The sequence below is a fragment of the Abramis brama genome, assembly GCF_963993115.1.
Source record: "Abramis brama genome assembly, chromosome: 14".
Lineage (NCBI taxonomy): Eukaryota > Metazoa > Chordata > Actinopteri > Cypriniformes > Leuciscidae > Abramis > Abramis brama.
The window spans coordinates 1,724,882-1,749,477 of NC_139976.1; the positions used below are offsets into that span (position 1 = coordinate 1,724,882).

Genomic DNA, 24,596 nt, shown 5'->3' on the forward strand with positions numbered 1-24,596 from the left:
TTGTTTGATTTTTCTTAAGGAAAAAAACTCTCCCAAATAATGATGTAAACTATACAGGGAACCTCTCATTTGGTACACTATAATATTAGAGGTTGAAATCAACAACAGAGCTATTATACTCAACTGCTATTGTTTCCAGATACAATATTTACATTCAAATAAAAGCTGAAATGTTTGTATTGCTACAACTATTGAACATAAGGTAGTTTTCATGGCAAATTTATTCAAACCTACATATATAATTAACAGTAAATAAGCTCTCCTCTAGTGTTTTATAGCTTACTAGCGAACTGTGAACACTGGATGACTTCCCTGAGGTAAATGCAACAGTAAGTGATATTGTTCACAAGCTGTTTTATTGACGTCTTTCCGCGGATGAAACACAGATTGAGCGATTACATGAAACATGATACAGATTTCGGTAAGTTGTACTGTATCTTTCAACATACCTTCTGATGTTCATGCATGTTTTTCGAGATATAAATTGTTTTAAAGTGGAAGAAAAGACACAGCGATCTGTCACGTCACATTTAAGAGCGTCAAAACGCCATTTATTGTTTGAATTTCGTGATATAAATGTACAGAATAAAAAATTAATGCATTTCTATGGACAAAATGATTGTGATTGATCCATTTAAATAATAAAAAAATATTTTATTTTTTGCCATTTCAAACGGGACCCGCGTACCTTCTTGATGACGTCGTTGAGGAAGATGATTTCGGTTAACTTCATGGTCAGATCATCTTCATTGGTGCCTGATTTGAGGTCGCTGACGACGGAGGGCCGGATGCACAGGGGCGGCACTAGCAGGCGCGTCAGGATCAGGTCAGCGGGTTTCCCGGATTCGGAATTCATCAGCAGAAGAGGAATATCCTCGTTTGGAATCCTCCGGAAAAGATTCAACACGACCAGAGGATTGAGGTTTTCCTGGATGACAAGGAACAAGAAGAGGAAATATAAAACTTTCAGTTAGTGGTGCAAATGATCACAAAACTCAAAATAAATAAATAAATAAATAAATTTATTGTAAATGTAACTTTTGGTGTAAATGTAACTTTACTTTTCATTTATTACTTAAAGTAATGTAAAGTAAAACTTGAAGTACTTCGATACTACATAAAAAACTACTAGCCTGACTGATAAAGTTCAAACATTATTAAAAACAAGTGAACAGTCAGTATTTAAACACAAATTACAAGCAGAGATGAATACTAAATAAAGTTACAAAGTCTAACAGTATCAGGTACAGAAAATAATAATTAGGCCTAAATGTAAAATAACAATAATAATTTGTTCACGGTAGAAATTAAAAGTAGTTTAATCTTTGTTAAAGCTGTATTTTGTTGTTCTATTAGCATTAATGACACAGACAACAGCAGGAATATTAGGCTGCCGTCACTTTAAGACCGAATAAACTGACAAACATCCGGTTTCTTTCTCAGCTGTTCACTTATGACATTTAGAAATAATTTTGTCCGTGTCCGTTCAAGTGCAAGTAAATGCGAAATGAGAATCAATTCGGTGTTCAGGTGCTGTCTGAAACACGCCGTATGGATCACGGATCAACTGCGCTACGTTGCACTAGGGCTGGGAGAAAAAAAACATTTATTCTATCACGATTTTTTTTTCTTTTTTTGAATTCTAAAATCGATTTTTTTATTCCAGAATCGATATTAATTCAAACTCAATTGCTTTTTTTTGTCCTTGCTTGTAGACGAGGTTGACAGAAGTTAGCCACTTTCGTTCTATGAGTGTTGAGTGACGTAATATCCCAAGTGGGCGCGTGAAGAGACGTGAGACTAAAAGCACTAAAATGCTGAGAGAGAGATAAGACAATAGAGCTGCACGATTCATCTTTAAAAGACTGATCTCGATTCAAACACACTGTCTGTCTATTAAACTTTGATAAAATCATATCACAACATTCAGATCTGTGTTGGCACTGACCCGGAGAGAGTCGTCATGAAACGGCTTCATAAACAGTCTTTTCAACCTCATAGTATCATTATTTCTGTGATGCAATAGTTAAAATTAACATAGAAGTACTGGGATAAAAGTTTAAAGTTCAAATATGAACACTGATGTGTACGATAGCGATCAAAATCAGCTTTTGATTAGAAACTTGGTGCTTAAAGTAACGCATTTATCGATTACATCAGTGGTCATTCAGGAATACATTCAGGTCAAGTTTACATCTTATACATCGTGTACAGTCTGTATAAGTGTATGATTTAACTTTTCCCAATGGTCTAGTGTTAAAAAAATTGAAATATATTGCAATATCGAATCACAATACAAAAAAATAAATAAATTAAAAAAATAATAATAATAATAATAAAAAATTTTTTTTTTTTTTTAAATCGTAATTGTATCGTCCCAGCCCTACGTTGCACCCCTACTTTCAGTTCTATCAGATAAAACAACAAAATTCAGGCAAAATCCTAGAGCAACCGCACAGAAACTCCCTACAAAACCCTATCATTGCGTGGACAAGCACTGTTAGTTTTCCCATCTCCTGATTGGTGGATATTAACCTGTGCTCTGGGCAGCAGTGACTCCACTTCTTTGTTGTGTTCAATGGCGACGTCAAACGACTGGAGGAAATCCGACACCATGGGATCGATGACTTTCTTCGTGGTCTTATACTTTTCATGAATGATCTTCAGCAAGCCACATTTCTTCACAGGGCCTGGAGAGACATGAGCAATGTTTCACAGGGTCGGGAATCGAAAACATGAGGTCAGGAATCAGATGCTTGTTATACACTTAATTTCGATTCTTCTTATCGAATCCTTTGTGAGCATTTGAATGTGTTATGTGTGTTAATGTGTTTCAGTGTTATTACAGTGCCTGTACCTGAATACAGATCTTAAAACACTGTTGATTTCAATAGTATCTTTGTTCAGTTGTATCTATTTGTTGCTATTGTTCTTTTTTAATGAATGTTTACTTGTCTTTATTAATGCTTGAAATTTATATTAGCTAGGCTAGTGGTTTTTCTATAGTATTTTTAAACCACAGAACCACAGGTTCCTTGCATAAGTATTCTCTAGCCTGTTGAATTCTGTTCATGATATTCAGCTGCAATTAAATGTTTTGTAATAAGACTAAATGTGACCCTGGACCACAAAACCAGTCATAAGTCGCACGGGTATATTTGTGGCAATAGCCAACAATACATTATTGATTTTTCTTTTATGCCAAAAATCATTAGGATATTAAGTAGAGATCATGTTCCATGAAGATATTTTGTTCATTTCCTACCGTAAATATATAAAACATGTATTTTTGTGAGTGAATGCAGCACAATCACCAACATAAATGTAGAACTTTAAAGGAGATTTTCTCAATGTTTCGATTTTTTTGCATCCTCAGATTCCATATTTTCAATAGTTGTATCTCGACCAAATATTGTCCTATCCTAACAAACCATACATCAATGGAAAGCTTATTTATTCAGCTTTAATATGATGCATAAATCTCAATTTCAAAATATTGACCCATGTGACTGGTTTTGTGGTCCAGGGTCACAAATGTGAATGATATCCAAGTTTTTTTTTTTGTTGTTGTTGTTTTTTACAGTATTGGAATCGATAAGAATCGTAATCAATAAGCAGAATCGAAATTGGAATCGGAATCGTTAAAATTCAAACGATACCCAACTCTAATGTTTCATCATGCGAGAGTGCAGTGTTCATCAATCCACTGTTACCGTTAAACGCATTGCAGGTCATGCATATGGTCTTCTTCCTGCACTTGTCCGAGATCTTCTTCTTGAGGCCGCGCTTCTGCAGGTACGCCAGTCCAGGTCTGCGCAAGTAATCCAGAAACTGAAGCTTTTCCTCTTTGGCGAGAAGGATGTGAGAACACGTCTTACAGATCATCTGCACGAACAAGAATAGAAACAAGATTTGCATAACTCATAATAGGTCAACAATATAAAATAAACACCATCAATATAAATAGTAATAATACTGTATAAAAATACGGTGACACTTTAAGGTCTAATTCTCACTATTAACTAGTTGCTTATTATCATGCAATATTATCATATTATTATTAGTACTTATAAAGCACATATTAATGCAATATTCTGCATGATTATATTCTACATCCCTTAATCCTATAATACCTAAACTTAACAACTATACTATTAATAAGCAGTAATTAGGAGTTTATTGAGGCAAAAGTCGTAGTTAATAGTGAGAATTGGACCCTAATCTAAAGTGTGACCAAAAATACAAAATAATTCATAATAAAATAGACATATGTAATATAATTAAATAAAAAGAATTCATAATTAACTATATTATTATGATTTATATTGTATTATATTATAATACATATTAAATTGTATGTAATATAATGTAATTTATTAACCATAATATTTATAATGTATTATATATTATTTAGTCACAGTTTTATACCATTTGATATTATTGACTTCTTATAAGCCTTATTACAAGTTATATATTATTGCACCAAATTATACATTGATATTATTTCTATTTATACAATATTATGTATTATATGATTATTACTTACATATATAGTTCATATATATATATATATATATATATTTTTTTTTTACAATCTATACTGTATTTTTCTATACCTATAAGTCAATAATATACACTAATTTATAATACAGTACATATTTTATTTATATTTATAGTTTGTATAGTATTTTACGTTATTACTTTTTCTACACCTCTAGGTCAATAATATATAATACAATAGAAATCATAATATAAATATGCAATATATTATTTTTTAATAGTATATATGATTTATATAATAATATTTGATTATATTTTTTATAATACTTTATATTGAATTAATATTTTTATATTATCATGCAAACTTAGCATGCAGCTATATAGAATCTGACAGTAAACCTAGAGCAAAACACTGTACGGCTGGGATAGTTCACCCAAAAATGAGAATTCTGTCAGTAATTACTCGCCCTCATGTTGTTCCAACCCCGTAAGACCTTCGTTCATCTTCAGAACACAAATTAAGATATTTATTCAACTATTTATTTGACTTTAGTCAACTCTTCATTTTCTTCTGTGTTTCTCTGAGTGAGTTGACGTAGTGTAACAGCAGCGCTTCTGGGTGTACGTCAGAACGGAGGCTCACTATTGGCCAGCATTAGAGCCCGACCGATAAAGGATTTTTATGGCCGATACCGATACAAATATTTGGTGATTTAAAAATCCGATATTCCGATATATCGGCCGATATATATTTTAAAAAAAAATCCAGAAACGCGTAACAAAACATGAACAGATTTCCCTAACATTAGTTATTTGTCGTTATTTAAGAGTCCTCAGCCTTACTAAAATAATATGATAATGCAGTTTAAAATAAACTTGTTTGTTTTATTGTCACAACAGAACAGAATATATTAAAGTTCTGATAAATATAATGTATAAAAACACAAACTTAAGATATGAAACTTAAAGTCCTTTGAACAAAAAAAAGTCAACTATTATTATTAATATTGACAGTAATAATTCAATTATGTAATAATGTGTGTGTGTGTGTGAAGAACTGATAAGATTGTAAATGTGTACCTTGAAATGCAATGTAAGTCGCTTTTGATAAAAGCGTCTGCCAAATGTCAATGTTATAAGCTACCTTATAATTACAATGTCAACTTGCTTATCCCTTTCCCTGCACTCTTTTAATTCTATCCATCTATTCCATCAAGCTACAACAAACCATTTTCAATCATCATTTGCTGCCTGCCTTCTAAAATCTACTACTTAGTGATGCACTAAATACATTATGTGACTCGTTAATGCTGCGGCTAAACGAAGTCAGCAACGCACACTTGGATTTCACACACGTGTAAAAGAAAAGCTAACTTTTATGCACAGACTATGTTTGATACTTTTTCTCTATGTCTAAATGTTCACTCCTCGCGTGCCTAACTTACATTTTACAATGCAGAGATATGCTAGTTATAAATACAGTAATCATTACTTTATTTAGGCAGAATAAGTTCGTTGTGATTTCCAAGCTCATTGATGTTAGCGATCTTCCTTGTAGAGTGCCCTCTGGTGGACAAACTATGCAGCGCCAACACTCATAACATGGTTGAAGGGTGTTTCGTCCGCTTTTATTTTATTTTTTAAATATTCATTTATCGGCCATTATAAATGCCGATACCGATAGTTTGGAAAATGCCTAATATCGGCCCGCCGATATATCGGTCGGGCTCTAGCCAGCATCACACACATGACCAGCGTCGGCCAATAGTGAGCCTCCGTTCTGACATACAACCCAGAAGCGCTGCGCTGTTACACTACGTCCAACTCACTCAGAGAAACACAGAAGAAGATCTATATAAATTCAACTAATTCGTCATTGATAAACTTAAGGTTGAGCCACTGTAGTCACTTGGACTATTTTAAACGATGTCTTTACTAACTTTCTGGGATGCAGATATCGATTACATAGAAGAGCCTATGGAGGAGTGAGACATCTCTCAGATTTAATAAAAAAAATATCTTAATATGTGTTGTGAAGATGAACGAAAGTCTTACGGGGTTGGAACAACATGAGGGAGAGTAATTACTGACAGAATCTTCATTTTTGGGTGAACTATCCCTTTAAAGACACGTCGTGATGATCTCACCTGTAGGATCCCAACAATAGCTTTGAAGTATCCGATGTGGAAGCAGGGCAGCTCCAGATCCAGATATCCATAGTGTCCGAGACAGTCCGCAAGGTTCTTCCCACAGGTTTCACACGGCCTGTCCTTCTCGCTGGTACCCTGAACACATGAGAGATGATCAAGCCTCGTTTAATCATCAAACAAACCATGTTTCTGTTGTATTAAGAGCGTAGTGTGTGTATTAGTGGTGTCACCATGCGGTGGTCCAGGACTCCATACTGCAGTGGTGTGTGGCTGGTGTCCTGGCTGTAAAGGTTCTTGCTGACCACCTGAATGTGAGCCTGCTGTCTCATCTGTTCTGCTGATTTCATGCCAAAACAGATGTGACTTCTGATAAAACCAGAGAACCAAACATCAATATTACTCATTACATGTATGAACAACTTTTACATGCATGAACAAAGTCATACACAACAAGGACAGTTCAACAGACAGACAGCTGACATGATATTTGTGTGTAAAGTTCTGATGAAACGTGTTTATCCTGCATGCAATCCACAAACTTACATCTTTTTGGCCACATCCGTCTCTCTAAACTGCTCCTTCACCATGACTGCGGCGCGTTCACGCAGTCAGCGTGTGAATTCAGTGAAATTAATATATTTACGGTGATATATGCGTACACTCCAGCGTTTAATGAAGGTTTCGTCTGATGCTTCTGCCACATGCAGCAATGCTTACTTTGACGACGCTGCGTGCGCGTCCATGAGCCTCTCATGAAGACTGAGCGCGTCGCCGGCGTCTCATCCGCGCGCAGCGACACCTGCCGACGGGGAGCGCTCTGAAAAATACATTCTTATTCGAAGTCTTGTTAAAAAATATATATATTTGGATCAGAAGCAGTTACATTTGAATGAGTGTGAATTATATACATTTTGGAGGTTATTTCAGTATGTTTTGAAAGGTTCGAAGCGACATGGTAGTGGACGTTTGTATTTTTAGACACGGCCACTAGATGTCACTGCTCTTTTATTTATAAACCGAAAGATACAGTTCATGAACATTTTAGAATTATTTTCAATGAGACTAATAATGAGCACCGGAATGCCTAGGAGATGTTATTAATTTATTCAAGTATCTGATTTGCATAAACAAACTCTGTTTGACACTAATGAACACCTGCAGCCTTCAATTCTGTTGCAAAATCGACAAGTAATTTCACTTCATGTTCAAGAAACAGGTCCATGTGTGTTCATAATTACATTTTATAAAATATAATTCATAAAATACCTGTGGTGTCAAATACCCTCACTGATATATTACGTTAAATATCTAGAGGACACATTTGATCTAGGCCCAGTAGGCCTACCTTATTTTCAGTAATGCTGGATTACTTAGTGGCGGATGGTTGCCGCCACTCGTTTGCCGCTTAAAAAAGAAAAAGCCGTTAGTCGCTCGCGCTCGGCTCAAGCTCGTGTCACTGCGGCCTCTGGAGGTGATGAATCTTAAAGGCTCTGATGTTGTTGGTCTTCAGGACTGAAAAAGTGACTGGAAATACAGCCTTCTAACTTAATACACGTGTACATTGTGTCAGCTTGGTTGTTCCTTCATAACAAACCACAAAATCGCCAGACCCTTCATCCTCTCTGTTTCCCAGTGGTGGAACAACTCGAGCTGCCGATCGACGATCTGATGAGACCATCACAACAATCGTGAGTGTACAACTACAAACAAAGTTATTTAAAAAAAAAAAAAACTGTTCTAGCTTGTAATCTATTTTATATTTGGCATATTGTTGGCTCTTATGATAATGTTATGATTCTGATTATATGGTTTGCCAATAGGTGGCGCTGTTTGATTGTGGTTTGTTTACAGCAGCAGCTAGTTAGTGTAACCAGGCTTATACTCAACCCGAGCCTGACTCGAACCTGTGTCTCTGGCATGGGAGGCTGGCACGCTAACAAGGATGCTAAAGACCGCAACCGCTAGCATCAGTCGCTAGTGCGTTTCTTAACATTAGGGGAGTGAGGTTTGCATGTACAGCTCTTACTGGCCTAACGTTACATCCGAGTGAGTTGACGATACTATGCAAGCCTGAGGCATTTACTGTAAATATGCTTATGACTACTGCTATTAAATAATATTTTATGAAAACCTTTCTGTCGAGAGATGTAAATAAATTTTACCATAGTTTATTGTGCATGCAGATTTCTATATTTTAAATTGTTAAAGTCCCCCTGTAATTTAATCCCTTAAATATTACATATTTAAATTTTTTCTATGCCTTTCATGCCTTAAAACAGCTTGAATGTAACTCGACACCCTTGCCTCATTTAGTATGCGCGGTTCTATGAATATGCAAATGAGCCCCGCCTCCACTCACTCAGCTCAGAGATCCACTGGTAGACGATCACACGTTGATCTGATTGGTTACAAGGTCGTTTGTGACGTCAGAAACACCAGCGATTTCAAAGCGTGTTTTTGAGACTGTCTTTGGTTCACTGCAGTTTTAAGGAGGAAATACTCAGCAATGGAGTCGACTTATGAATTTACACATGGTTTGTCTTAAAGTGTATTAAAAACACCACATAGACACATAAACAACATTAACAGCTGGATTTTCACCACAGGACTTTAGGATATTTATGGTCTGCATACTTCTACCCTACAAACTTGCATTTGTAACAGAATCCTTAACCCTTTCAGACTATTAATTAAGTAAAATTTTGTTAAAATAAAAATAATTTAATTAATTGCTATATTAATTCCTCATAGAGCGTTTAAGCTTATAATATGCACCAAACTTGGTCTTCAGTTCTTACTGTGCTTTTTTTTGTAATTGGACTTTAGATTTCAACAGAATGTGATTTCATGTTCAAGTTCAAGTTTAGAGTCTGACTCTGTAAATCTGTTAAAGGATTTACGCGCCCAGGCTTTTAAAAACCTTTCAAAACACCCAGGAAAGCTCTTGTCAAGCAGCATCTGTGCATTACAGTGTTAATATCTGAAGGATCGTCTGATGCTGTGGAATAGATGAAGCTAATGGGGTCCAGCTGAGAGACTAAAAGATGTTTTCAGTGTGGAATAATTCGATTTCAATCTCCGTAACATGAACGTGCAGTGATTTATTCATCTGTAGTTTGTTTATGACGTCTTTTGAGATTAAGGAAGCTTTAGTTGAGTTAACAGCTGACTAACCGGAGGCCGAGTCTCATTAATGTGCTTTTATCCACCATCATCGTGTAATGATTTACTGTAAACGCATTTTAAAACTGTGTATAAGGAGAATGTTTTATGGCTGGTTTTGTGCTCCTGTGAATATTTATTTGGTCGTCGGTTTTCGAGAGTCTTGCCAGTTTTGTTTGGGTTTGATCTTTGTGCAAATCCCATTCTGAGGATGAAATGATGAATAAATAAAATGTGTGTGTGTGTGTGTGTGTGTGTGTGTGTGTGTGTGTGTGTGTGTGTGTGTGTGTGTGAAAAAACGAGTCAGTAATGGAGTTGAAGGAGAGGTCAGAAATATGAAATGCAGAGGATGGTTATAAAAAGTATTTTATCACGAGAGCCATCTGACCATTACTGCTCCATCAGAACACCCTGTGTGTGTGTGTGTGTGTGTGTGTGTGTGTGTGTGTGCGTGTGTGTGTGTGTGTGTGTAACTAATGATGCTTTCAGACAGCAATGCAGTTCTGCCCAATGCTTTACAGCAACACATGCATCAACACTTGACTGCAAAAAAACAAAAAACTAATCAATATCTTGTAGTCTTTTCCAATAAATAGAGCCGCAAATTTGATAAAATTAGGTTTTTGTACACATACATTTTATTTTTATATGGTCAATAAGTCAAGATATAAAACTAATATTTAAGACATTATTTTGTAAAACTTTTTTTATAAATAGTTAATTAACTTTAATTTTAATACAAATAATTGTGATTTCAAGATTTTTTTTAACGCATTTTGATGCTTTTGAAGCATCACAAAACATGCTTTTATTCATGTAATGCATCATGATTACAGTACATCCATTCAAGTATATATATCACAAGACATGACCTAGACACCTGTGTGTGTGTTTCAGGTAATGTCATTACTGAAGGACACCAATCCTGTGCAGCAGATTAAGGTCAGTGTGTGAAGAGTCAGTGGCATATGTTAGCGTTTAAGCTTAAGCTAATGTCTGTTAAGCTGTGTTTCCTGAAGCTGAAGAAACGGAGACGAGAGAGCAGGAGAATCACTCGGATTTATGCTTAATTAAAATAATCATATGCGTAATGTCAATGTTCATTATACCAGTGATTATTAGAATGCATTTAGGGTTCATTAAAAAAAATCTTCTTAATGACTGCACAGTAAACACATACAGTATGTGCATTTTCTGTTTAAGTGGAATAACATTAGCATTCTACTTGCAAATGCTTCACTTACTATTTAAAAAAAGTATGATGCAGTGTTCAGTATGTAGTTGGGGTGTGTAACAATATATCGCAAAACAAAAATGCAACAATATCTATCATGGATAGTGACAATATGTATTGTGTATAGTTAAAAAATTTAAGTTTACAGAGTTTCAGTGTCAGTACTACATTAAATTACGATATATAAAGTTGAATAATATAATAATGCAATGAATATTTGTGTATAATTAATGTCAGATGTCTGATGTTACTAGTAAAAAGTGGCCTACATTATTTTAAATATATCTAGTGAAAGCATATTCATCTAAAATAATTCTGTTTTCAGCTTCAGAATCATGAATATGTTTATTCTGGTGTCTCTATTGTCCTGTGCTTTGGGTTTCCAGCACCAAGACTATTCATTTACACACACAATGCCAAATTTTATGGAAGCTTGTTTCTGCCACAGAATAAAACATTTTAAAAGATAATTGCAACTTTTTATCTCACAATTGCGAGTTTACATCTTGCAATTCTGACTTTATTTCTCAGAATTGCGAGATATAAAGTCAGAATTGCGTGTTATAAAGTCAGAATTGCGTGTTATAAAGTCAGAATTCAGAGATATAAAGTCAGAATTGCAAGATATAAAGTCAGAATTGCGTGAAATAAAGTCAGAATTGCGTGAAATAAAGTCGCAATTGCGAGATATAAAGTCAGAATTGCGTGAAATAAAGTCGCAATTGCGAGATATAAAGTCAGAATTGCGTGAAATAAAGTCAGAATTGCGTGAAATAAAGTCGCAATTGCGTGAAATAAAGTCAGAATTGCGTGAAATAAAGTCGCAATTGCGAGATATAAAGTCAGAATTGCGAGATATAAAGTCAGAATTGCGTGAAATAAAGTCAGAATTGCGTGAAATAAAGTCGCAATTGCGTGAAATAAAGTCAGAATTCAGAGATATAAAGTCAGAATTCAGAGATATAAAGTCAGAATTCAGAGATATAAAGTCAGAATTGCGTGAAATAAAGTCAGAATTGCGTGATATAAAGTCAGAATTGCGAGATATAAAGTCAGAATTGCGAGATATAAAGTCAGAATTGCGAGATATAAAGTCAGAATTGCGTGAAATAAAGTCGCAATTGCGAGATATAAAGTCAGAATTGCGTGAAATAAAGTCGCAATTGCGAGATATAAAGTCAGAATTGCGTGAAATAAAGTCAGAATTGCGTGAAATAAAGTCGCAATTGCGTGAAATAAAGTCAGAATTGCGTGAAATAAAGTCGCAATTGCGAGATATAAAGTCAGAATTGCGAGATATAAAGTCAGAATTGCGTGAAATAAAGTCAGAATTGCGTGAAATAAAGTCGCAATTGCGTGAAATAAAGTCAGAATTCAGAGATATAAAGTCAGAATTCAGAGATATAAAGTCAGAATTCAGAGATATAAAGTCAGAATTGCGTGAAATAAAGTCAGAATTGCGTGATATAAAGTCAGAATTGCGTGTTATAAAGTCAGAATTGCGAGATATAAAGTCAGAATTTGCGAGATATAAAGTCACAATTGTGTGAAATAAAGTCAGAATTGCGTGAAATAAAGTCGCAATTGCGTGAAATAAAGTCGCAATTGCGTGAAATAAAGTCAGAATTGCGTGAAATAAAGTCGCAATTGCGAGATATAAAGTCAGAATTGCGTGAAATAAAGTCAGAATTGCGTGAAATAAAGTTGCAATTGCGTGAAATAAAGTCGCAATTGCGAGATATAAAGTCAGAATTGCGTGAAATAAAGTCGCAATTGCGTGAAATAAAGTCAGAATTGCGTGAAATAAAGTCGCAATTGCGAGATATAAAGTCAGAATTGCGAGATATAAAGTCAGAATTGCGTGAAATAAAGTCGCAATTGCGTGTTATAAAGTCAGAATTCAGACTTTTTTTCTCGCAATTCTGACTTTATAACACATAATTGTGAGTTTATATCTCGCAATTCTGACATCTTTTCTCACAATTGTGAAATATAAAGTCCAATTCTAAGGGAAAAAAAGACAGACTTTTTCTTTTTTTAACCTCAGAATAGTTTATATCTCACAATTCTGACTGTATAACACGCAATTGCGACTTTATATCATGCAATTCTGACTTTATATCTCACAATTGCGTATTATAAAGTCAGAATTGCGAGATATAAACATGCAATTCTGAGAAAAAAAGTCAGAATTTCAAGTATATTTCTCACAATTGCGAGTTTATCTCATAATTCTGACTTTATAACACACAATTGCGACTTTATATCACGCAATTCTGACTTTATAACCTGCAATTGCAACTTTATATCACGCAATTCTGAGAAAAGAAGTCAGAATTGTGAGATTAAAAAGTCGCAATTACCTTTTTTATTTTTCACTCTGTGGCAGAAACAAGCTTCCATAAAATTTAGCATTTTAATCAACAGTAAATTTTATCATATGTCTTGGAGTATCGCAATAATATCATATCGTGAGTTCAGTATCGTGATATGTATCGAATCGTGACATGAGGGTATCGTTATGTACAGTCGTAAGACAGTATTCTGTTCAGTATGGCTTCAGTAATCTGTAAAACAACATTGAAGCGTTAAGAAAGAAGATCTGCACACTGACACACAGTAAATGCATTATTTATTTATTTAGCAACCATAATGTCTTAAAACATCATTGTGTCTGTGGTTTCTGAAGGGTCAGTGTGCAGAAGTGGTTTAGCATGTTATCTTCATGCATATGATGTCGCTCTGTCAGCAGCCAATCAGAGCTCAGCATATGGAGCACCAGAGGAAGGCATCAGTTTCTGTTTCCTGTGGTGTGTGTGTGTGTGTGGCACGTTATCGCTCATTAGAGCTCAGCACACCTGCATGTGATAATATTCATAACGCCGTTTATGTTCACACAGCAAATCTGTGAGATCAGGAGCTGCAGGCTATAAAAAACAGCAGAAGAGGAAACATTAGTGTGTGTTTGCATGCTATCGTCTTCAGTGTATGAGAGAGAGTCACTCTGACATTTAATTAATCGATTCAGGTCATGTGATTAAATGGCCCTTTGATGAACCCACATGTCTGAATCTGCCCGGCCACACCTGAGTGCAACTACACAAATGTGCTTCTATAAGTGTATCTGCATGCAAATCATATGCTAATCTACTGTATATACGCACACTTCAGATCAAACCAAGGCATTTAAAGGGATTGTTCACCCAAAAATGAGCAGTTTCTCACCGTGATTTCTCCTGTGAAACATGAAATGAGATGTTAAGCAGAATGTTTGTTATGGAAGTAAAAGGAAGTCATATTTTTGTGATACTTTATGGTGCTTTTTTGTCTGAAAGTCTGTCGTTGGATCTCATTCTGCTCTAACATCTTTGTGTACATCAAAAGAAAGAAAGCCGTATGGGTTTGGAACAAAAATGAGGGCGAGTTAATTACCAAATTCTCATTTTCAGTTGTCAACTTTTCTTTTAACCGTAATGCAAATGCATGATTCAACTCAAACCTGCATTTGTGAAACCTCATGTTTAAATCAAAGAACAGTGGTGTGAACGGCCTGAACGCGTCTCGCGTCTTCAGACGGGCTGAGGAAGTCGTTCGGTGTGTGTGTGTGCCTGTCCGTAACACCCCCAGGCCACAGGCGTGTGTGTGTTTGCATATGTGAAGATAGCAGAAAGGCTGCATGTGCAGATAAGTGGAGACGGGCAGAAATCAATGCAGATGGTGACCTTTAACACAACTCATGACCCTTATTGTTCAGTCCTGTCTTTCATACACACACATGCACACAGTGGCTGGAAAACATGCGTGTATATATATATATATATATATAAAATAGCACCAAGTGTCACTGATGTTACATTGTCAAGGACCACAATGGAAATAAGCCTTTAACTTGAACTGAAATCTTCATTCCTGGTTCATAAACCTGTCAAGTTTTAATACGAAGTGTGTGTGTGTGTGTGTGTGTGTGAGGTTTAGGGGTCATACTATACAGTTTGTACAGTATAAAAATCGTTATGTCTATGGGCAGGGGCGTAGTTTGTGGGGGGGTTGGGGGAGAGATAACCCCCCCCCCCCCCCCCCCCCCCAATATTTAAATCTTTGCATTACAACCCCCCCAATATTTATACCATGATCACAATATCAGGAGGCATTCCCAAACTTCCCCGCAACCTCCCCGAACCCCCCCCCCCCCCATGTTCAAACCAAATCTATGCCCTTGTCTATGGGAAGTCCCCATAACCTGTGTGTGTGTGAGTGTGTGCGTGTGTGTGTTTGAGTGTGAGGTTTAGGGGTCTGGTTAGTGTTAGGGGACATAATATACAGTTTCTACAGTATACAAATCGTTACGTCTATGGGAAGTCCCCATAAAACATGAAAACACAATGTGTGTGTGTGTGTGTGTGTGTCTCCCTGACGTCACGCCCAGTCAGGCTGCTGCTGCCGCGGATCTCAAATATGTTCTTTGTTACTCTGAGCTTTACTCCGGGGAACCGCAAAACACGGAGCCCGGAGCAGCGCGAGGATCACTCACTTCACAGTACACTATACAGACACACACCCTTACCCATATTTTATAAAAGACAAAATCTAAAGACAAAAATTCTTACTGACCCCAAACTTTTGAACAGTTGCATATCATGTTACAAAAGCTTTCTATTTTAAAGAAATGTTTTTTTGAACTTTCTATTCATCAAAGAATCCTGAAAAAATGTGCACAACATTGATAATAATAGTAATTCATGTTTCTTGAGCAGCAAATCATCATATTAGAATGATTTCTGAAGGATCATGTGACACTGAAGACTGGAGTAATGATGCTAAAAATTCAGCTTTGATCACAGGAATAAATTACACTTTACTGTATATTCACATATTAAATTGTAATAATATTACACTATTTTTACTGTATTTTTTAACAAATAAATGTAGCCTTGGTGAGCAGACGAGACTTATTTTAAAAACATTAACTATTCTTACCGATCCCAAACTATAAATATATATACATATATATTTTATATATATAATGTATTATTATATTATGTTTTATTTTATTTATATATCTATTTAATATAATTTACAATTATATATAGACCTCTCTCTCTCTCTCTCTCTCTCTCTGTCTGTCTATATATATATATATATATATATATAAACATAAATATTTTATAATGCTTAATTAAATTAACGTAAAAGAGACTGCTCTATTTTAAATGTTAGTGTGTTTATCCTGACAGTTTTTGCTGCTTACACAATTTGGGTCATTGTCCCTTCGACGCGCCAGAAGTATTTGGATTGGGTTTCCGCCAGAATCCCGGATCATTGAGATACAGTCCGTGTTTTCCATCTGCCCGCGGTGTGTGTGTGGAAATAGAAAGAGCTGGATGTAATGTGACACTGAACTGAGCAGATCATGAGAGAGAAACACAACACACTTCAGCAGCTCAGCGGATTCTGTCACTCATCCTCCGGTGGGGTTTAACCGGTAAGACCGTGTGTGTCTTCTTGAACTGTTTCGGGGTGGTTATGAGTTTTGAGTTTTGAGTTTATCTTCATCTCCGGTGCACGAGCTCCCGGTGTTCTGACGGTGCGCGCACGCGCGCGTGTGTGTGTGCGCAGTCGGTTTCAAGCGGGATCGCGATTCGGATCATTAAATCAGGTTTAGTCATCTCGATTCGGATGATTAAGTTATGTTTAGAATATTCGGTCGATTCATTCATTCATTCATTGCTTGTTTCGCGAAATTATTCGGATGTTTTGCACACATGGTTGCACTAATGCGCGTGTTTCATTCATAAAAGCCCGAATTTTGTGTTGCATTTGTTGAATGTTTGTGGTTGTTTTGGAGCACAGTTTACATTACAGTTCTCATTTTAGTCTCTTACTTATTTTTTTTACACAAATAACAAGTGCGTTCACTTTAATTTGTAGGGTTGCTTGCAATCACACATTTGTTATTGCTGTTTTTGATTTGTAAAACATGATTCCAGCCAAAAAGCTGAAAAATACGCATTGTAGCCTATAGAGAATATAGCATATGCTAATTTGCATCTCATCTTTGGTTAACACTTTTAACTAATACAAATATACAGATGACATTCATGCATACTTATACACACCTAATACTAGAGAAGAAAACGCTATTTGTCACTATATAATAGTTTGCATTGTGGACAATGTGAAGTGTTACTTCAGTTTTCTTAAAGTGAAAACAAAAATGTCAGTATTTGAATTATTGAGCGTGAAAACTTTTAAGGTCATAAATGTGTTTTTGTGGGTCTAAAGTAAAAGCAGGTGTGTGTGTGTGTGTGTGTGTGAGAGAGAGAGAGAGAGAGAGAGAGAGAAGATGCTGCTGTTTCATGCCTGGACATCTGCAAAAACACAAGAACCAAAAACCAGACATAAAGCTGCTCTCGAACCATTATATCACTCTCTCTCTGTCTGTGTGTGTGTGTGTGTGTGTGTGTGTGTGTGTTGGAGGTATTTCTCTAGTTGAGTCATTGACCAGCCCTTAAATTCCACTTTACAGTGAGTGGACTTTAGTCACTAGTGATTGTACTGTGAGTTGCATAATGTTCTGTTTGTTCTATTGCTGTTTATGCATATTAAAAATGAACTCAGGCGTGATTCTTGGTAGCAGTGTTTTGCTCGGAGAAACGCGAGTGATGTAAGTGATTGCAAGCTGTGGTCGCTCTCATGTGTCTCTCCCGTGTTTGTAAGATCAGTGTTCAGAAATGTGAATCTGAGGAGGGATTTTATAGCCTCGCCCCAGAGAGTGTGTGTGAGGGGGTCGTCTGTCCTATTCAGCTGTAGATGTGGACAAAAGACACATTGACATAGAGCAGTGTGTGTAGCATCATTTGTTAAAGGGGTCATGAATTGAGAAATCTAATTTTCCTTGAACTTTTGACATGTAAGACGTCATTGTACTATAAAAATACTCAAAACTTCATTATTAGTCCAACAAAATTACTCATTTTGGATTTTTTCGCATTATTACGTAACAGTGTAACGCCTCTTTAGCCCCGCCCACTTATTCACACATGTCATGTGGTAGTAAATACGAGAAAGATGCAAACACAGGATTACTCCAGCAACAAAACCATAGAGGATTACAAGACGTTTGAAGTGGCAAGTTGTGGAAAAACACAATCTTTGCATTGCCTTCCTGGACGACACTTCATTCGTTAGCTTCATTTTATTGTGGATTCGTATTTAAACGAAACGCGGTTCGACGCAGGCTTTTCAGAGAGACTTGTTGTCGGATTGTCGTATACAGAAGAAAGCCTGTAGAGAACGCTGCTTTTGTTATTGTTCTGATTGAAGCCATTCGCTGTAATCCTGAATTAGGGGTGGACAATATTTACAAAAAATGTAATTTCACGATCTTATAACAAACAATCACGATCTGAGACACGATCTTCCCAATTTATCAAGAATATCCAGACTTGAACAAGCCTATGGACTTCATCTATTTTCACAATTTAAAACACAGTATTGCATTAAACAATCAGTTGTCAAAATAGCCATTAAACCCTGAGTTAAACTTTAAAACACTGCATAGTCTTCACTGTATGAATTAAATACACTGATTCTTATTAAAACTACTAAAGTTATTCGGTCAAGAGCAGTGAGTGATTTTGTCTTTAACATTAATGACAGACAGCAGCAGATATTCGCTCTAGGCTTTAAGACCGAATGCATGCAATCAAAACCCACAGCCAATCAGAACAGTGTGTGGGCGGAGTTAGCCAATCAGAACATTATGTGAGCAGAGTCAGCCAATCAGAACAGCATGTGGGCGGAGTCAGCCAATCAGAACAGCATGTGGGCGGAGTCTCGCGGCACCAGAGAGTAATCCTGACGCACTTGCAAGAAAATAGATAAGTCGCTACATAATCAAATTCACAAATATTACACCATTTAAACATTATTCAAATACATAGGCTGAGTTACTAAAACAATCTTTGTCAAAGAATACACTTGTTTGTTCACAGTTTGAATGTTCGTTTCCATTTGTTTAATTTCAAGATCTGAGGTGAATTATTGTTGCTTTTACAGCTTCAAAGCTGGAGCACTAAATGATATTCAGAGTCACATGACACGCTTTTAACATTAAATAAAGCACATAAACAGCACCTGAGATTATCATCGCCACACTTTGTGTTTGTTGTTCCAGCGCGACGTCGCAGAAAAATAGAAACCGTTCCTAAAATAGAATCGTCGCGTGTCGCTGTCGCGGCTGGCTAGGACAAACACTCGATTAACATGGAGAAGAACCTTTTATCGTGTCGCGTCGTGTGTAAGTTAGGACACTGTGTTAGGCGTCTGAAACCCCAAGTATAATTTGCTTGTCTGATTTTAGCTCTGTTTCGCAGCACACACACAGAAAGCACATGGGGATCTGTCTCTTTTGCAGTTTAATGCGCTTGTTTTAATAACTCCTTTATTTATATAGCGCTTTTCACAATACAGATTGTTTCAAAGCAGCTTTACAGTGACAATAGGAAATGAATGCAACAAAGATTGTTTTGGCTTTACAGCAGCTCTAGAATAAAGTCATTGTCTGGCTAAGTAAGTTTTTAATTTATTCATTTCCGTTGTAAAAATCATTAGTTATTACCTTAAGGGCCGCTAACACGACACTGTGTAAAGCGTGTGCTGCTGTAGACTGCATTTTACGACAGTCCCGTTACATGATTTGACTGATTTGGACATAAGTTTAGGCTTTCAAGGAGGGGCGAAAGCACAGCGCTTTAAAGGAAAGGAACAGCATGTGGCACAATGATCATTTTATCTTGATTATCACGTTTTTATAATCTTTGAAAGCCAAAATCCAAACCGAAACTAAAATTTGATTCATCGCACAGCCATACTGCTGTAAAAAAATAAATAAAATGCATCACCACGCGTGAAAGTCACATGATCGAGACAGTTGATATCATCAGGCATCTAGTAGGCAGTAATTGCTGTATTTTAACATTATTACAAAGACATATTAAAGAGAAAATCTCTACGATTCACTTGGAAAAGTAGATGGACGGATTGAAGATTGACCACAATATAAAATCGTCAGATTGTGAATTTAAAATAATGATGCGCACGGATAAATCATTTAGAATAAATACTGCAATATTCCATTTAAAAGATAACATAAATATTGTTCATTTTGATTTCATGGGGTCTTTAAGGCTACAGCTTCACTGAACTCATTTTAACCAGACGGTCATTGTGTGTGTCTTACGTTGGTGTGTGTGTGTTTTGGGTGTGTTACTTGCGATAATCTATCTTGCTCCGCTGTGATGAGACGCCTGCGAGTCGGTCTACATCAAACACACACACACACACACACACACACACACACACACACACACACACACACACACACACACACACACACACACAGAGGTCAGGTCAGATGGCTGGCGAACACCCAGCGTTTAGATCTGTGGAAAGGTCACTGACCTCTGGCTACATCCAGAAACACATCCGTTTGCACAGCGACACACAAACACACATTACCACACCTCAATTAAGACAGTTTCCTACTTAATTAAATATAAATCATTTGCTGAAGATGTTTACTTGCCTAACAACACATGAATACACACAGAGTTCAAAATTAGCACTTTTTTATTGTTTAGATGCTTTAATTTGACATTGTGCTGGTGGTTTGTATGTTAAAACCCTAATTGTATCTTTAAATTGATCGGTTTTAGAGAACCACCGCTCCCTCATATAGATGCTTTATCCACTGCATCGCATCTCCACTTTTTATTAACCTCATCAAACTGGTGTGTTTGGTCATTTCACAGTGTTTCAGCCTCATTGTTTCCATGTTTTCAGATGTACATTTTTGACTTCTAGGCTTTGAAATGTGCCATTCTGATTGGCCCTGTGCTGTGGGACGTGTGTTTGTGATTGGCTGATGAGGATGAGAGCCATCAGCACACATTGGCTGAACTGAAAGTGTCTCTCTGTGACTCGGTGCACTCAGCCAAATGAGTTTGATACACCAGATCTGTCAGGCAAATTGAGAAGAATTGCCACGCCGGTGTCTGAGTGCACCGGATCCAGCTAATGGGCTTCCAGAGACCGATAAAACAGAGCTTTAAGAGTGTGTCCTGCAATCACTGCACATTTACGTCATACGAATGATTAGGTCTGTGGGACGTTTTGCGACGTAAACGGTTGCTCACAACTCCTCTGATCCAAAAAGAGCCCGGAAAATCCTGTTTTGGTGACTGATGTGGGTTGAGATCATCGATTCATTCAGTCAAACTCTCAGTGACGTGAGGACGTTACTCACTGTCACGTGACGTAATGCTGTTTGCTGTCCTCCAACAGCGTCAGTCTCTGTTGAACTTCTGAAAACAAGAGTGATTTTATCTGCAGCCGGTGAGAGAACGTGGTGTTTTCAGTCTATGAGTCAGGACGAAAACACTCGCAAAACAAGCACTTATCAGCAGAGGTCGGTCAGTGTGTTCTTAACGTTGTGCTCATGCGGTCTATGATGCTATGGAGGCTCACAGATGCTTCACACACACACTGATGATTTGGGTTGGGAATAATTCAACAATAATGAAACAATTCTGGTTACAGTTCCAATTAATGTTTACTCACTTTGCTGGGGAAGTTCGTGTAAGCCAAATCTGCGCAGATTCAGCTCAAATACTCATCGTGATATATATAGTTTATATATATAGATATAGTTTTCCTGACAACTACAGACAGTTTGAAAGAACAAGTTCAAATGCACTTTTTTTTTTTTTTTTGAAAATGTTTATTTTCTATTTATTCAAGTTTTTTTATTTTGGATATTTAATTTTTTGACACTTTATTTCCCTGATCTAAAGAATGATTGTTGTCATTTGAAAGTGTGTTGGCCTACTTGCATTATTATGCTGTTATATTATGATTTATATTCAGTGGCATAAAATGGTCTTAAAATGGCAATAATATTATCACAATTATTTCTGGGACGATATATCGCACAACAAAAAGTAGTTATCGTGACAGGCCTAACTTGAACACACACATCACTACGCTTCAAATAACGGCGCGCTTGTTCATTTGCATTAAAGCAATAGCGAAGATTAAAATGCATTTGGTTAACAGAAAAGATAATGTTTTTTGTACTGTATTGATTTAATTCATTTTATGTGTGCAGGTCTTAAAAAAAGGTCTTTAAAAGCCTTAAATTTGGCTTATAAACCCTGCAGATAGCCTGTGCATGGTAGTTTAGATCTGTCTGTGAGCTGTGAGAGACTGGTGTGTGATGTGTTGTGATTTGAGCAGTTTTGGGGGCATTTACTGGCCACTGACGGGATGTGTGTGTGTGGCTGAAGTGTGAGTCTGTACATGCAGTGTTTGATCTTCATCGTCTGTGATCTTCCATCACGAGTCCTGAGTGTCTGCAGACCGGTGACATGATAATGTCACGCTCGACTGCGTCTCCATCACAATGAAATGAAAGCGTTCCGGTGCCGTGAACACCAGCAGATCCGGGATATTACTTTCCTTCCAGATGAACGTGCGTCCCGATACTGAGAGATCATCTTGTGCTGAGACACACTCGTATGTTTTATCTCTGGCTACGTCCACGTTAATACGGATACATTTATAAACTGAGTTTGCGTTTAAACACGCTCTCCGTCCACACTCGCGTTTTCAAGCGTTTTCCAAAAGTTTCTCATCCACACTGAAACATCGGGAAAACGCTAAATTCACCTTTAATGCGCATGCGTAAACCCTCACGAAAGCTCACTGAGACGAGATAGATGGAAAAATAAATGATGAATTTATCACGCAATTCTTCTGGCAGGATCATTTTATTCAGGAAAATATCTCAGCATCACTGAAGCGTCCGGGTCGCACTCACTCACCATTATATGTTTGGTCTAAAACTGCTCTCAGCAAATGTGAGTAAACCTTCTGACTGTGATGTGAAGAGTGAGCAAAGTAACATATTTTAGCAACAGTGTGAAAGTGAAAAGCACATAACAGGCACAATACCGCTATAAACATGAATATCCATTGGTACATTATGCGTCACATGACTAAACTTACGTCATCGGTTTCAAATACCTCAGTTTGGACAGTCCACACTACAATAATCTAAGGGTCCTTTCACACCTGCCTTGTTTGGTCCGGATTTTTCAAAATTACAGGTGTGAACCCTCCCCCGGACCACGATCCGGATCAAACAGACCAAATTTGGTCAGACGAAAAGAGGAAGTCTCGGTCCGGATCAAACTGAACAAAGGTTTGGTTTGTTTCTAGTGTGAACGCATTTTCTGTATGGTTCGGACTTTCAGAACATTTCCAGGAAGTTCCGCTGGTTCCCGCGTCGCCTAAACCACTGAAGAAGAATATTTATGTGCAGATCTGTCAGTCCTGCCCACAGCGTTTCTTCCAGCACACACACACACACACACACACTTGTCCTGCCGGCGACGCTAAAATGTTCGCACAACGAGGACGTTCATTTGGCGAATGTGAGCTAGCCTCGAGTATAGCTGGAGCTGCAGGGAGTAATGCCGTAATAATAACAGTATAGTGGCAACGATATGCGTCTGTTCATTCATTCTTGTCAAAGTTTCCCGCCGAATTGACAACACGCTGACGTCAGACGCACGTCTGTTTACAAACCAATCAATGTCAAGATGCAGCCCACACAGATGATGACGACAGGACGCGAGTACGTCATGTAAAGTGCTTTAGTGCGCTCGCATAATTGCATAGACAGTAAAAGAAATGGACACAGCGACCCCAATGGATTCAACAGAGAAAAGTGAAGTCAATTAGAAGCTCTTCTTCCTGATGGCTGAGCGACTGCGCAGACTCACACTGAGCTTGACGACGTAGATGTGACGTGAGCAACCCGTCTGTCTTCTAGTAGCTGTGCCGAGAGAAATCTGAATCATTCCCTTCCGAAACTCACAGAGACGGAGAGTGTGAGTAGGAGCTGTCCATAAGCTTGGAGCAGGAGAAACGTTTGCTAAGTATTCTGATTAATTATTTGTCATTTTGCCTCCACGTCCCCCCGATTGCCCGCGAGCTTCTCCTCCTGTCCATACGGTAATCTCTCTACTGTGCGACAGAGAGTCGAGTGGTTATGACGCAATCGTTAGCCTATTTTTACAAAAACTGCTTCTATAACGTAAGATACAAGGTAATGGAGCCTTTTATACATTTTCATGTTTCTTTAGAAATAAATAATGGACAAATAGAGTCTTTAAACGCCTCAGATGTAAAGTTATTCGCTGTCAAAGTGACGCCAAAATGAATGGGAGTCAATGGATGCTAACAGCAGGTGATGGTCTGCTAATCAATGGCGGCGCCCGGGGAAGCTTCGGTGTTTTCTGAAAGATTACCCCCTTGCATAATTGCAATGAGAAACCAAACCAAAACTAACCAAATGTATACAATGTATCATGAACTTTGGTGAAAACGCCCTAAAACAAGGCCTCTGTGTGTGTGAAAAAAGCAGAATGAACAGTCAGCCAGAGATCTGTGTATGTTGTGTTTGTGTATGTGTGTGTGTGTGTGTG

At 37.2% G+C, this 24,596-nt stretch overlaps 2 protein-coding genes across 3 annotated transcripts in view; one reads left to right on the forward strand and one right to left on the reverse strand.

The window, feature by feature from the left end:
• polr3a (polymerase (RNA) III (DNA directed) polypeptide A) overlaps nucleotides 1–7,426 on the reverse strand; it is a 45,910-nt gene extending 38,484 nt beyond the window's left edge. Inside the window, exons 1-6 of the mRNA XM_084135532.1 lie at nucleotides 7,194–7,426; nucleotides 6,881–7,016; nucleotides 6,648–6,785; nucleotides 3,714–3,885; nucleotides 2,536–2,690; nucleotides 689–928 (exon numbers count right to left, since the gene is read on the reverse strand). Of these exons, the coding sequence (XP_083991658.1) occupies nucleotides 689–928; nucleotides 2,536–2,690; nucleotides 3,714–3,885; nucleotides 6,648–6,785; nucleotides 6,881–7,016; nucleotides 7,194–7,237 (885 nt within the window). The 5' untranslated portion in view covers nucleotides 7,238–7,426. The remainder of the gene's footprint in view (nucleotides 1–688; nucleotides 929–2,535; nucleotides 2,691–3,713; nucleotides 3,886–6,647; nucleotides 6,786–6,880; nucleotides 7,017–7,193) is intronic.
• An 8,972-nt stretch (nucleotides 7,427–16,398) lies between these two features.
• The window catches only part of LOC311096097 (zinc finger MIZ domain-containing protein 1), a 56,143-nt gene continuing 47,945 nt past the window's right edge, over nucleotides 16,399–24,596 (forward strand). For both annotated transcript variants that reach the window (XM_084135061.1, XM_084135062.1), the window contains exon 1: nucleotides 16,399–16,528. The gene's annotated coding sequence lies outside the window, so the exon portion shown is untranslated. The remainder of the gene's footprint in view (nucleotides 16,529–24,596) is intronic.